General features: G+C 39.5%; 1 protein-coding gene across 3 annotated transcripts in view; it reads right to left on the bottom strand.

Annotated features, from left to right (window-relative positions):
• Positions 1-13,379, bottom strand: part of sntg1 (syntrophin, gamma 1) — a 57,092-nt gene extending 43,713 nt beyond the window's left edge. For all 3 annotated transcript variants that reach the window (XR_004931228.1, XM_036138274.1, XM_036138275.1), the window contains exons 1-3: positions 13,059-13,379; positions 12,358-12,407; positions 4,461-4,595 (exon numbers count right to left, since the gene is read on the bottom strand). Coding sequence is in view for 2 of the 3 variants with exons in the window: in XM_036138274.1 (XP_035994167.1) it covers positions 4,461-4,595; positions 12,358-12,384 (162 nt within the window). In the remaining variant the exon portion in view is untranslated. The remainder of the gene's footprint in view (positions 1-4,460; positions 4,596-12,357; positions 12,408-13,058) is intronic.
• Positions 13,380-14,471: the final 1,092 nt, after the last annotated feature.

The following is a 14,471-nucleotide window of genomic DNA, read 5'->3' as shown; positions in this document are numbered from 1 at the left end:
GTTAGCTGAAGTTCAAACTCTGAATGGGGAGCAAAGGGGATTTAAGGCGTATTCTAATGTGCCATGGTTGTTGAACCGGAAGGACTGATCTGAGAAGCTCAGAAACTACTTATCCAAGAGGATTTTCAACCATGTCTCAGGTTTACAGAGAATTGCCTGAACAAGGTAAAATATCCAGTAAGCCGCAGTTGTGTGGTGAAAAATGCAACCACCCAAATACAATAGGCACTGCTTTAATGGCTGATCAGAATTAACAGCAGGATTCATGACAAAATATGATTGAGTCCATTTTGGAGATTTGAACATGCATGTGTGCCAATAAATCGATAGTTAAGCATCTTTGTTAAAGTCTAACTGAGTCCTTTAATTTCACACAGTGGGTGTCTGGACCTATACAAGTGTGTTGCCACACTGGACCTTGTCTTATCATATGGCTTGTCTCTTTCAGAACTGATGGTTTTTGACACTGAATTTTCTGATCACAAGCCTGTGTGTTTGACATCTCTATGTCCAGCAGTGGTGTCAATCTTTCCAGCTTTGTTTGATCAGAAATGTGTAATTCCTGAGTCTCTGTTATCTGAAACGAAGGGACTCAACTCCTCGTTTTCACTCTAGATGCCAGACTGTATTAGATGCAGTGATTTCTTTAAAAACCAGACACCATAAAGCTAAAGCTGTGCCCTGGCTGAACAACGGCAATAGTTTGGTTAGATGTGAGGGTCAAAAAGCAAGAAAAGGACGTGTCTCACATACCTTTCCCCCAAGACATGTGAAACATTTTCAAACCTATTTCTGGAAAAGGTGAATAATGTCACGTTTTCCAGCTCTAAGAGCATCTATATCACCCCCTGAGTTTGACTCCTTGGTCTCTGTCCCTTGCTCTGCTACTTTTTACCAGCTTTAGCCTGTGACTTTGTCTTTTCTACGGTATATGGGCTTATTGATCACCTGAAGCCCTCAGGTTCCCCTGCTGATGTTGTCTCACCTATATTGTCTAAAGATGTTGTATCTGTTCTGGCTGTTATTCCTGGCTGTCTTGCCTCAGGGGAAGTTCCTAAAACATTTAAACAGGTGCAATTACTAACAAAAAAAATAGCCTTGGTAACACTTTTGCCATCAAATTGTAGGTTTATTTCAAAGCTTCTCTTTTTCTCTAATGTTTTGGAGAAAACTGTTCCCCAATTGGACACCTTTCTGAGGCAAAATGAGGGGCTGGAAGTTTTTCAGTCCGGCTTTAAACATCTGAAAAGCACATAATCTGCATTGTTGAGGGTTTATAATGACATCCTCTTTGCTACAGATTCAGGGAACCATACAATCCTAGTTCTCTTAGATACAGCAGCCGTGTTCAACAGTGGACCATAACACTGCGATATCCAGTTAACAGCATTGTGTAAGCGTTGAGGGTACGTCACCGGAGTGGTACAGATCGTATCAGGCTGAGAGAACTTTTTGAACTGTGCTTTCCACAGTCCTGTCATCGTGTGGGATCCCACAGGGCTTGACACTTGGACCTCTACTATTTTTCCTGTATCTTCTTCCCCTTTGCTCCATTTTCAGAGAGCATAAGAATGATTGTCATTGTAATGCACATGATACTCAGAATTGTGTGACCGCAAAGCAAAAGATGACAATTGTATGTATGTCTTGAGTAATTAAAAAAAAATGCATGGCTTTTAATGTTTTAAATTTAATGTAAATAAGACTGAGGTGATGATTTTTAGTCCCAACGTCACTGGTGGGTCTTCTACACGTGCAGACGGGGCTTTCTGGCAGATTACAGAAAGTCTATTGTCACATACCTTGGTTTAAAAAAAGACATTTTACAGTGGTCAGGCAGATCAGTGCAACAGTGATATCCAGCTTTTATTTCACCTGAGGCAACTGGCCGAAATAAAAAGCAAAACATTTCAAAAGACGACTTAAAAAGGAATCCACACCTTTGTCTCAACTCAGCTGATTTACTGTAATTCTTTGTACCTCGGACTCATTAAATCATCGTTTTCACACCTTCAGTTAGTGCTAAATGCGGTTGTGTGGCTTTTAACAGGAATACAGAGGAGACACTATAGTATTACTCCCATTTTATCCTTTCAGGTTGCCTATCCATTTTAAAGTTTATTTTAAAATTCCTTAATCTGTTTTTAAGTCTTTAAAAGGGCTTTTGCCCCTACAGCTCCCAAATTATGGAAAACTTTGTCACAGAAAACTAGAAAAGCCTCTTGACAAACTATTTTTAAGTCTGCAAATAAAACTCACCTCTTCCATTTGGCGTTTGACTACGTTCACGTTATTAATTTTATTTCAGTGTTGTTCCTGTTTAGGTTGTATTTTCTTGTCATTTATTTTTTTTGTTTCAAATTCTAATGTTTTATTCACTTATTTCAATCATACTTTTTGTTCAGCACTTTGATCAGAGCCTGCTCTTTTTAAAACTCTTTTTAAAGTGCTTCATAAATAAAGTTGGCTTGGCTATATTTTTGGCAAATATTTTTTTTATGACTACAGTGTTCCACTCTTCTGATTGATACTTCCAGCGGGACAACCCACCATGTCACAAACCTCCAACTTCTCAAACTGCTTGTTTAAACATGGCGTTTGGTTGACTATCTTTCACTGGCCTCCAGTCACCAGCTCTCAGTCCAATAGGGAGGTGATGGAACAAGAAATATATGACATTGATGTGCAGCCGAAAATATCTGCAGCAACTGATGTTAATGGCAATATGAACTGAAGTCTAAGGAATGTTTATGCCACCCTGTTGAATTTGTGCCTTCAGGAAATAAGTCAGTTCTGAACGGTAAATGGGGGTCTGACCAAACACTAACAAGGTGTGCCTAATTAAGTAGCCCGTGAGTATAGCACACTTATAGTGGCACTAATATCGCAAGATGCAACCCAAACCCACTTTTTGAACCCATCAACAGCCTTTTGGCAGAATTCCTGCTGGTTATGTAATGGTTCTTCTTGGAAGAAACTATTGCAATAATTCCAAAAGCTGAACATTAGTCTAGCTTAATCTTTCAAAACCCACTTTTGTTTGCAAACATTGCTTACAATCATTGTCCTGTTTTAACACCCAACTGAGTACAAATGTCATTCAACTAGCTTTTTGAGGTAAAGTCAAACATTCCCTCCATATTTATTGTTTCCTCCTTTGTCCAATGGCAGCGCAGCATGCACCAAAACAGGCCATCAGAAGGACGCTGCCATTGCCATGGTTGGTACAGTCGCAAAGGTTTTAAAAGCTCACCTTGACACAATTATTCTTGTTGCCATTGTGGACAAATAGCTCAATTATGTGCTTTCCTCCTTCCTCAAAACACGACTGTCTTCAGTTGTGTTTTGAAAGTGTGTGTTTTGGGGCATTATCTTCTTATGTTGGTCGCCACTGTATCGGTCAAAGTTGAAAGAATGATGTCGAAAGCCTGTTGATGGCTACAAAAAGTGTGGTTGAGGTGCAACTTGATGAGTAACAATTGCTTGAATAACACAGTTCATATTCATTTGAGTCTATATGCATTGACCATGTGCGTACAGGTGAAAATCTTTAATGGCTTCTAAAGTGTGTACCCAATTCTTTTTTTAATCAAGAAGTTGTTAGCAGTCAGTGTCAAAAAACGGTTTAAATGCATCATTAAAAGCCTAAAATGATATCAACGCCTATGTTGAAAACAAAAATATTTTTGATTGTAACTGTAGGCCTACCATGCTTTTATAAGAATATAACCATTTACAAAATGAAATGTCGAATTTGCAAACACAGATAGCCTATGAAATCTCATGTATCTTAAATTCCCATCAATTTCTTGAGGCAAAACCTTCCTTGATGCATTTTTGGACCAATTGGTGCGACTAAGCGTAACGCTGTTGAAGCATGTCCCTCCTCAGCCTTATCAAACTGGTGCCAGATGGCGACCCAGGCATGACAGGGTGGGAATGTGTTGGAACAGCAGGAAGGCCAACACGTTGTGCCAGAGTAAATGAGACATAAGGTCCCTCAGACCGCATGTCTGTCTCTGAAGCAGTAACGTTTTATTTCGTGGGGGAAATTTAACTCGTCTGCAAGGTTAAAAACGTCCTCACTTGACACGCTAAAGACGTATTTGGACTTTTATCCCTTTGACCTTTTCGTAGATTAGTAACAATGTTTCCGAAGACGCAAACCTCCATTTGTCTGTCAAGGCTTGTATTCGGGAAAACATTATTACATGAATGCCATTTTGGTAAAGGCCATGGTCTCCAGCCTAGGCTAAGTGTTTCTCACGAGAAAGCATGCATTTATACTGGGAAAGCTGTCAAAGGTGATGACAAGTGAGAGCTAAATGCTACGCTCAACACACCGAAATCAGCAGGTGAAAACCTACTTAATGAACGTATTTCATTTCTAAGGCATGAATCTACTGACGGAGATGTGTTGTGAGCACAGGCAGTATCATGACTTTGACTGGGTTACTTACGCTTGAATAAAAAGGTTCCCCTGAAACGCAGATGACATCTTGTTCCTGAATGGTCAGAATATCTTTGGCCAAGTGTAGTCGAATATTAAACGGCTCCTCATTACCTTCTTGCATCAAATAAATCCCAGTCTTTGTCTGCGAACAGTCAGAGAGATAAAATCATTCATCATCCCTCCGTGACTAAATTAACTGGCCATGAAATGAAATGTCATTGAGAACTCTCGTTGCAGGATGAACATGGAAATTAGTTCAGGCTTACGTCTGTTATTTTCCTGCCCCCCCCCCCCCCCAATCCTTTAATTGTTAATGCTAATATTAAAAACAAATAAGCAACCATTTACATAAGGAAATAAGGATGATACAATTGGATTTATGACTTCACATAATGAGCTGCATGTTGCGAGTCCTGAAAATGCTGCGCTCTCCGTGTGCTTTGTATTATTTCAGAGACAAAGCCACGCAGATTGTATCATCTCATTTAGCCTGAGAGAATGACTGATGACATATCAGGAAGATGTGACATGCCTGAAAGACAGAGGGGGGAAAAAAAAGTCAAACCACACCTTTACATTTGTTGCCACTTCATATCAGGCAAGCGTGGGGGCTGTGTGTGTGTGTGTGTTTCCAGCGGTCCCTTTACAACATGCTAATCTGCATAAATTTGCATTCTGCATCTCCTTTCCTCCTTCTCGGCTAATTGTAATGCCGGTCCCATCCTTGACTTAAAAAAGGTCTGAATAAGAGAAGCACCTTCACCTGACGAGACTGCTAATGGAAGAGAGCCACCAGTGTCAGCATCCTTGTCACACTTATGAGCAGATAAGACACTCAGCTTCATTGCTGCTGCAGGTCTAAACTTGGGTAATGGTCAGTTTATATCTTTAAGTCGCAACGAGGAGCATAAGGAACTGAGCCCCCCCCCCCAAACACTCAAGCGCACACACTTGCAGCCGCGGTGTGGGAAATTAAATGAGCGAGGCATTAATTCACATTATTTGAAGTAATATGTGTCTGTGCAAGCATCATTAGCAGAGCGAATTGAGGGCACTAGTGTCTGTGTATTATTGAGGTCAGGCTGCGTCTCACTTGACTAAGTGTCGTCTGACCTGCTGTGCCTCTTAGACTGCAAATAATTAGCCTTATCTCCCATCCTATTTTAAGGTGCGCTCTCACTCCCCTCCTAACAGTCCAATCTGCATCATCATCTTCAGTCTGATGTAGAGTGCATTAAGTTTTACTGACAGCATAAGTCATGAAGCAAGGACATCGTTTTTCTAAACAGGGAACATGATATCAAGAATAAATGGGGAATGAACTTTTTACAAGGTGCATATAAAATGTGTGTTTTGTTTAATTTTTTTTTTTTGGTTTCTTGCAATTTTCAACTTCATTTATTAAATAAGGCGCCTTGCAAAACTACTTATACCCTTAAATCTTTTTCACTTTTTGTTAAAACACAACCAAAAACATCCACATACGTATGTAGAAGGGATTTTCTAGGCTCTCAGAACTTGAATAGACCAGGCTGAACCCCAGGATTATGATTATTGAGGTTTATGTAAATCTAACTGAGGCTAAACGGGTGGACAATCCCAGCTTCCACTCCCCGCTCCTTAGCAAGACTCCAGAGTGGTCTCCTCTTCCCTTTGTAGAATCTTGTCAGTGCCTGCTGGACCGACTGGTGGACAGACAGTCCAAAAGTCCTGAAATGGGATCCATTCTGTTTATCAATAGCCAGGCTACGGTCATACATGGAGAAAGCAGAGAGGTGGACTTACTTGAGAGAAGTAAGGCAAGACAAGGAGGTACATGAGGGTACAGGCAATGGTACCTCCATGCTAAAGGGCTACAGGAAAAACTTGCTCTGACAAGGGTGAAGCAAGAATCGTAATAGTAGGAACTGGGTCATACATTTTACTTAATCCAGGACAAACTGCTGGAATACTGTGGCAAGTCAAACATATGATCTGGTGCTGGAGGGGAGACTGAGCTGGCTATAAATACTGATGGAACAGGTGAGTGACATGGCCGGTCACAAACCATGACGGATTTTACATTACAAACGGTATACTTACAAAGCACTACTGCAATGTATTTCATATTCTAAAGTGGAAGGCAAATGGTTTGAAAATTTGTTTATAAATAACATTTTAAAAAGTCTTGTCAGTCCCCGTGAGTCAGTGGTATTTCTCTACCATCTTTACACATCAAGAGACTGAACCTTTGCCTATTCTTCTGTGTAAAATATCTTAAAGTCAGTCAGATTGGACTGAGAGCGTCTCAGCTTCTGTGAGGTTGACTTCTTAGGGTGTGCCACAAGTTCTCAGTTAAAGCTACAGTTGGTAATCTTGTTCAGAAACACTCTTTATTATACTGGGTAAAGTCGTCCTTCCATCCTGAAAGTAGTCAATACATTACGTATTCAGGAAAAGGAGATTTTAAGAATCGATATCTGTAAGAGCTGCAGGCCTGTACAAACTCTAACCAATCACTGCTCTTCGCAGGGATTGGTTAGTTTTGTTCCTGCCCTCACTCTCCTTTGTCCCACAAGTTGTGGGGGAATCGCCTTCTCTATTCGTTGTCCCACATGCCAGTCATTCGACGCGCTCACGTAAAGCCTGTGTCCATGCTCGTTCCTTGTTAGTTTCCACTTGCTGGTTGTGCATGCACACTTCTAGTGTTTATGTATCCGGTTCGCTCAGCGGCTAGGTTAGCGGTTAGCTTCGTGTTAGCCGTTCATCGTAGCTCCATTGCTCTCACCGTAGACTTTGAACGTGGCTGAGAGTCACAAGAAGCAAACCGCCTTCATGTTTATGAGAAGAAGAGGAAGGACTCAGTAGAAAGAAATAAGACCACAGTGGATTTGGGAGTTTTATTTTTCAAGCGATCCCCCAGAAGAGAAGAAGAGCAAGGTAAGTCTCCCTATCCCTTTTTTTATTGAAAAAGGGACGGGGAGACTTCCAGAAAAATTGCCAACCCTGGCTATAACTGTAGCGCTGTACTTTGACAGGGCAATTATAAATCATACAGGCAGAGCTACAATGAAAACTATTTCATTGTAGCTCTGGGTGTATGTTTAGGGTTATTATCCTGCAGGAAAGTGTGAGGCTCCACCAAAGTGTCAGGTCTGTTGCTGCTGGTTCAGGTTCATGTGTGGCATTTGTTTCCTGTGACATACTGGATGTGGAACGCATCCCTAAAGATTAGATTTTGGTCTCATCTGACCAGAGAGCCTTCTTCCACATGTTTGTTGTGCCCCATATTATATATGGCTTGTAGCAAACTTCAAACATGGCTTCTCATTTTTCTTCAACAATTCCAGAATCTTGCTTCTTGTCCATAAAGGCCAGACTGGTGGGGTGCATTAGGGTTCCTTTTTCTTGACCTAACCCTGTTTTGAACTTCTCTTTATCGCTGACCTGACTATTGATGATACTCTTTGCTCACTAACGTGTTCTAGGATAAATCTAAACATTTTGTAAAAAAAAAAAAAAAAACTGGAGTTATTTCCAGAGCATATTTAACCGAAGTGGACTCTGTCTACTATTTAGGTGACTTCTGAATGCAATGGGTTTTATTTAGAGATATAACAGTAAGACAAGTTTTGCATTTGTAGATAATAGTGAAAAATTTTTGTCCTTCCATTTCCCATCTATACACAACTTAGTTCATTAAACAACAAAATATATTGAATTTTGTGGTTGTACAAAATGTGAAAAAAAAAAAAAACAGTGGGTGTGAGAAATATCGCAAGGCACTGTAGTAGCAGGTGGAAGAATAGATTAGTCTTGTAGACCAAAATTTTAAATAGTGACATATTTGTAAGAATTATAACACCTTCTTAATATAATTGCCTATAGCACTTTACAAAACTTGCAAGCAAACCTTAATTTTCTCATATTTTGCTTCCGAGGAGACAGATTTTCCAGTAACCTTTTCAACTGCCATTGAGAACAATTTTGTTTGACTTTCTGAAAGCCTTTTAAAACTTCTTTTCGCTTTGGTTTATTTTCTGCTCATTTTTAGTCCAGTGCCAGACCCTTCAGTGGAGTATTGTTTTGTTGTTATTCCACTTAATTCAAAAGAGAGCTTGTTTCCTTGTTTCTAGTTAAATCTTTGGAAAATATTAAAAGTGACTCCCTTTGACAAACCAAAAATAGTAACTTTTGGCCTAAAGCCTTTCCCTAGGAAAGCCAACGGTAAAATATTTTTATACAGTTGATGGATAATGACGAATCTATGAAGTTTTGTGTCGGATGTTTGCTGAAGTTTTTTTCTTCCAGTTTCTTAAGGCAGTGATTTCAGATACTTTTCATCTCCTGTACATGTTTTCTTTTAGCTGAAAGCTTCTTTGTTTGCCTTTTAACCATGTGAGGTGAAGCACAAGGAAAAGTCAGAAGATCAGTTTAAAAAAACTTGGAAAAGCTTTCAAAAAGCCTGATACTAGTTTTCTAATTCTACTCAAATATTAGAAGGAGTTCTGGCTCCTTGGAAGGAATGTAAAAAGAAATCAAAAGTGATTTCAATGCTTTGACAGTTCCGCATGCCCCTTTGAGAAAAAGTTGAAGTATTTACACAATTTTAGTATTTCTTTACATATGTATTCTATACATTCCAAAAAAAAAGTGACACCAGAAAAGAGGCAATATAACTTGTGTCAGGATTTGCATTAGACAAAAAGGCTTCCCAATTTGGCAACTAGGAAGAGAGTATAGGTAATCAGTACAATACTTAGAAGGTTGAGCAAGAGTGTGTGTCTTCTGCAGAAAAAAAACTGAGCCCAGCATGATAACACAATGTTTTCCCCTTTACGCAATAAGTTAGAAACAGAACTTCCCAATGTAACCCTGGTCTGGTAATTCAATCTGCATACAAATTTAACTGATCGTTCAAATTACAGTTTCCAAGGTTCTCTCTAAGTTCATCCCAGAGTGCTCTGAGATGTGCTAAACCTATAATCAGCAGAAATAAAGTCGTATTACATTAAATCTCCGATCGTAAAATGCTATTAGCAATAAGCATTTCAATAGCATAGTGAATAAACAGCAACAGCTGTTTTCCATCAACCCTGAAGAACGTTAGTTAAATACGGCCCCAGGAGTGATAACAAACATAAGGTCATGTTGATTCAGAGTGGTGCAACCGTAGATTTTTGTTCTATGACGACGTGATAATGACATGACGTGATGAATGAAGCACCACTGGCCTTATTTGAGATAAAGTCCCACGAGGGTAGTTTACACCACGGTATAACACGTGCATAGGGATGCTTCAAAGACTAACCGAGCTAAGAACAGTCAGGTAACACTCTGTGGCAATCCAGGCTGATTATTGCCCCACTGCTCGTTTTGCTGACTTAATGTGGCATATTGAAAATGCCACGTAACTATAGTGTCTTGCAGAAGCACACCCCTTGAACTTTCCTGTTTTCCCATGTTATGACCACATATTTCAATGCATTATATTATAATTTATGGCCAAGAAAAAAAAATAGCACATATTTATTTATTTTATTTTGATTTTTTTTTCAAAAAGAAATCTGAAAAGTCTGGTGTCAATTTATATACATTGTCCCTAAGCGAGTCTCACACCTCTGCAGTAATTTTTCTACTAGCGTTATGCATTAGAGCCTGCATTTTTTTTAACCCAGACTTCTTTGCAAAATATCTTAGTTCAGTGAGACTAGATGAAACAAGTCTGTGACAATCAATATTCAAGTCTTGCCTCTGTTTTTTTGTTTGTTTGTTTGTTTTTCAATTTGGTCTGGACTTGTGCGACTGGGCCACTTTAGAACATAAATACGGTTCAATCCAAGCCATTCTCCTCTAGCTCTGTTTGCTCTGTGTTATTGTCCTGTCCGGAAGAAAAAACACCTCCAGCCTCAAGTCTTCTGCAGCCTCTTACAGGTTTTCATTCAGTATTGTCCTGTGGGCGCTCAATCCGTCTTCCCATCAATTCTGCTTTACTTCCCTGTCTCAGCAGAAGACAGACATCCCCACAGGTCGCTGATGCCACTGACATACATCCTGGTATTTGATCGTTTGTTCAGAGCATGTGTGCTTCCATAACAAATAAGGTTTTGCATGTAACTTGGGATATTGTTTTATTAGATACCTGTCTTTAGTGTCCCTTGGTTTTGGTGATATTGTTTGGTTACCAATGTTGTCTAACATATTCTCAAAGGCCTTCACAGAACAGCTGTTTGCACTGGATTTTTTTCTTGGTGGTAATCAGAAAATAATACAGCACATATATAATTACAGACATTTTTGACTGCAGCGGCTGTGAATGCATACCCCTACCTGAACTATGAATCCATCCTGTATATCCTGGCTGTTGCTCCATAATCCCCCAAAAGTTTAATTGCTCACATCTAATGCAGGCAGGGAGGCTGCGAAGAACTGTTGAGATTTCTTCTCAGTTTTTTTTTTTTTTTTAAACATATATTCTCACACAGTTACTGATCCAGTATTAAGAGTGTGGGGTTTAAAAGCTTTAATTTTTGTCTTTAGTCAGCAGAGGTGGGCTTACACAGAGCTTGCCAACACAGCATCAGTCATTTCTCCGTCAGAGTACGCGTGACATACTAGAGCGTCTGTCAAAATACAGTGATTAGCACAACTCAGGCAGATTTGACATGTGTCAGATTAATGTCTATGTCTATAATAAAGCCTTTTATGTGGTTTGCTATGAATGCAATTTTTGATTTTTGATTTTTTTTTTTTATGGAAGCTGCGCAGTGCCCCTCGCTGATTGTGAGTCAGATCCTCATATGTGATATTACTTTGTCGGCATGAAGCGCTGTAGCTGGGAGCTTATCTCAAACGGTCACTTGAGGCTCGTGCGGAGGCGTACTGAACTAACGTACGCAAAGATGTCCTCTTGTGATCGGATCACCTAGGTTGTAGAGTCATAATAAACGGGAAGTCTGCCATCTTTTAAGCCAGGACTAAAAGATTACGTTTTTTTTACCCATCTCCTTTCTAACATTCCTTCAGTTAGCTGAGTTTATTGGCCGATGGGAAGATAAGCATTAGACAAAACTTCGCAGTCAAGGGGACAGATGAGTCTGAGAGTAAGGTCTCGTGTGTCCAAAGAAGAGTGATCCATGACTCTTCAGATGCAAATGTCTGACCCTAAAGCACGCTGCCATACACCTTTTTCTAATTGTACTGTCATGAACTTTAACATTTAGCATGCTAAGTGAGGCCAGAAGAGTTGCAGATGTAGCTCTCTTTTTTTTTTTTTGGCAATTTCTCAAAGCATTGCAGGGGCTGACCTATTCAAGATAGTCTTCCTAGGAAGAATGACAACTACCTTGAATATTCTTTCTAAGATTGTTTAGAAATAACATTGTAATTTGTTTTTAAACAAATGTTGCTATCAATCAATTATTATTACTGATATAAACTTTACCGCTGTCTTGCACCAGACTAGCAAACCTGCCCAAAATCCTGTTTTTCCATGGGTGGTCACACTTTCTGATGATAAAAAATGATCAGTTGCACATTATTAGCAGCACCTAGCTACTGCTTTCATTGCAACAAATCATTTATTTCATTATGGTCTGGGACATAAACCCTTGACCTTAAAAAAGTATCCACATCTTTTTAAACCATTATTTCCCAGTACAAAGATGCAGCTGCTATATATACACATCATCATCGTCATCCTCTTCTGAGCCACTAAAGTAGAGATTCTGAGGTAAACTGATGGAGAGAGAAAAAAAAGGCTTCTTGCTTGCAAGATTCGGTTTTACAATATGGATTCTCCCGCAGTTCCACTCTCTAGCTTTTTAAACATGCTGGAAGGCTTAATGTTGTGTCCCACTGCTTCAAAATGCTTGGGCAATTCCTTTAATTATGGTCAATTGTAAGATTGATTAAATCCCACAAACCTCTTCATTTGAAGTCTTGAAATCCATGTGCTACAATGCAGTGAGGGATTCTGCAAACGGAGAGAAGAAAAAGGCTAAATTAATTTAGGACTGCAGGGACAAATGCCTAATGATAGGGCCGAGTCATGCAGCAAAACCACATGGCTGAGTTTAAATCAGCATTGTTAGCAGGTTGCCTATACTCATTATGCTCCACTGTTTCTCGTATGTAGCTCAAACAATGGAGGGAAAGAGATCTTTCCATTTAAATATGCCTCTTCTAAACTTCACGGAGCAAAGAACCCCAATGGTGCAATTTTCTGCAGAGAACTGGAGACCATTAAGCATTAATGAATAATTTATTAGCAAAGGTGAGAGCCAAGGTATCCTAATAAATGTTTCAATATTGAATCCAGCTTTCCAGAAATGAACTGCGTCTGATGGCTTGTCAGAGAGACGAGAAAACCAAGCCACGGTGGATCACACAGTAATATATTGCGAGTAAATACCTAAAGACTTTACTACTAAATTGCACATACTTTAAAATCTTTTTAGTCTGACAAATAGGTCGTTTTAAGGGGAGCGGCTTTATCTACGCGGCGTCAGGTTTAATCAGACATGACGGCCCCTTAAATCCAGAAAACCAGTGCAGGAGGGGGAAATAAAACCCGTCTCCCACTCGATTTTAAGAAGCAGCACCGCAGAGGGAGACCGAGACTTACCTCAACAGAAAGGCCCCCAGCTCTTTGAGTGTTGGGGTCTAGCCATCGAGCAGCAAGCTGATCCCTGATCTAAGCCGTAGCAGGGGGCCTCTCCGGATCATGGCTGTCAGATTTGGGCGGCGGGAGAGCAGCGCTGTCACTTTTGCTGCTGGCTGTGTCTACGTGTGAGCAGCGTTATTCCCAGTAGAGCAAACGCTGGAGAGCAGATTGAGGTTATCGGTTGGAGGAAGGAATCTCCTCTAAAGGTCCCTGAACTGTGGCTGCGCTGCAGTGCCAGGGAAGATGGGGCTAAGGTGTCATTCTGCTCATTCACGGAGGTGAAGTCTGGTAAAAAAAAAAAAAAACAACAACAACAAATGGATTTAGTGAATGATGTTGATTGCGTACTTGCGACTGTGAATGAAAATACATAATCTACACAAATACAAGAGTTTTCATTGTAAAGGCTGTACGTGCAGCACATGTGGGATGCAAAATCTGACGCGTTATCTCCTAAACGCAAAACCGGAAAAAGAAACTCAAGATTTGAATGATTCTGATGAAGGATCTGCTCAAACACTTCACACATACAAACCTGTAAATTAACATGCAAGAGAGCAACAAATGCAATTAACTCACATTCTTCTACTTTCGTGTATTTTTCAAAAAGCAACCGATAAGTGATTTTAGTTTGCATGGCATTTAATAAATTCCAAAAAGCACACCCTTGGAAAACGTGCCTCATTAGTATCCATTGTTGACTCAAGGCGACCTTTTTGTGGAGCTGCAGTGTTTCTACTGTCATCACTGTCCAAAAAGAACGTGCAAACAGGGCATTTATAGAGACAAATGACGTACTTTGACTAAAATACATTTTGGAAACCTTTTTTTTAAGAACAATTGTGTATTTATGCAAGACTTGGGTAAATATTTTGTCAATTTTGGAGGATAATATGAACTGATTTTTTTCAGTTGTATTCTTTTCCTAATAATGTTCCTATCTATGTTAAATTTGAGCAATATCTGGTGGAATGACCAGTCAAAATCATATATCAACTATAATTGAAAATTGTATGAAATTATTCATTTTAAATAATTAGGGGATTGCTTTAACTTTGTTAGCAGGGTGATAGATTTTCTCATCTAGACTTTAGTGAGCTCCAAATCTGCTCAGATGAGCAAAATAGAATAGAATAGAATAGAATAGAATAGAATAGAATAGAATGGCTCAAGTCTCTATTCTCCTAGTCTGACTCTACATACTTCCTTCTCTATGGTCATGTTTTAGCAAACTCACTTCCTCTTAAACGTCTGCTTGTTTTCTTTCCAGAAAATAAAAAAATAAAATGTTTAATGACATGAGAATAAAACAAAAATAATCATCTTTGGTTCTAGGGATCTTTGCAAAACCTCTGCTTTAGATCTAGGTAGCCT

This window comes from Fundulus heteroclitus, chromosome 6 (genome assembly GCF_011125445.2).
Source record: "Fundulus heteroclitus isolate FHET01 chromosome 6, MU-UCD_Fhet_4.1, whole genome shotgun sequence".
Taxonomy (NCBI): Eukaryota; Metazoa; Chordata; class Actinopteri; order Cyprinodontiformes; family Fundulidae; genus Fundulus; species Fundulus heteroclitus.
The sequence above is the reverse complement of the archived record's forward strand: the minus strand, read 5'-3'. Positions and strand labels throughout refer to the sequence as shown.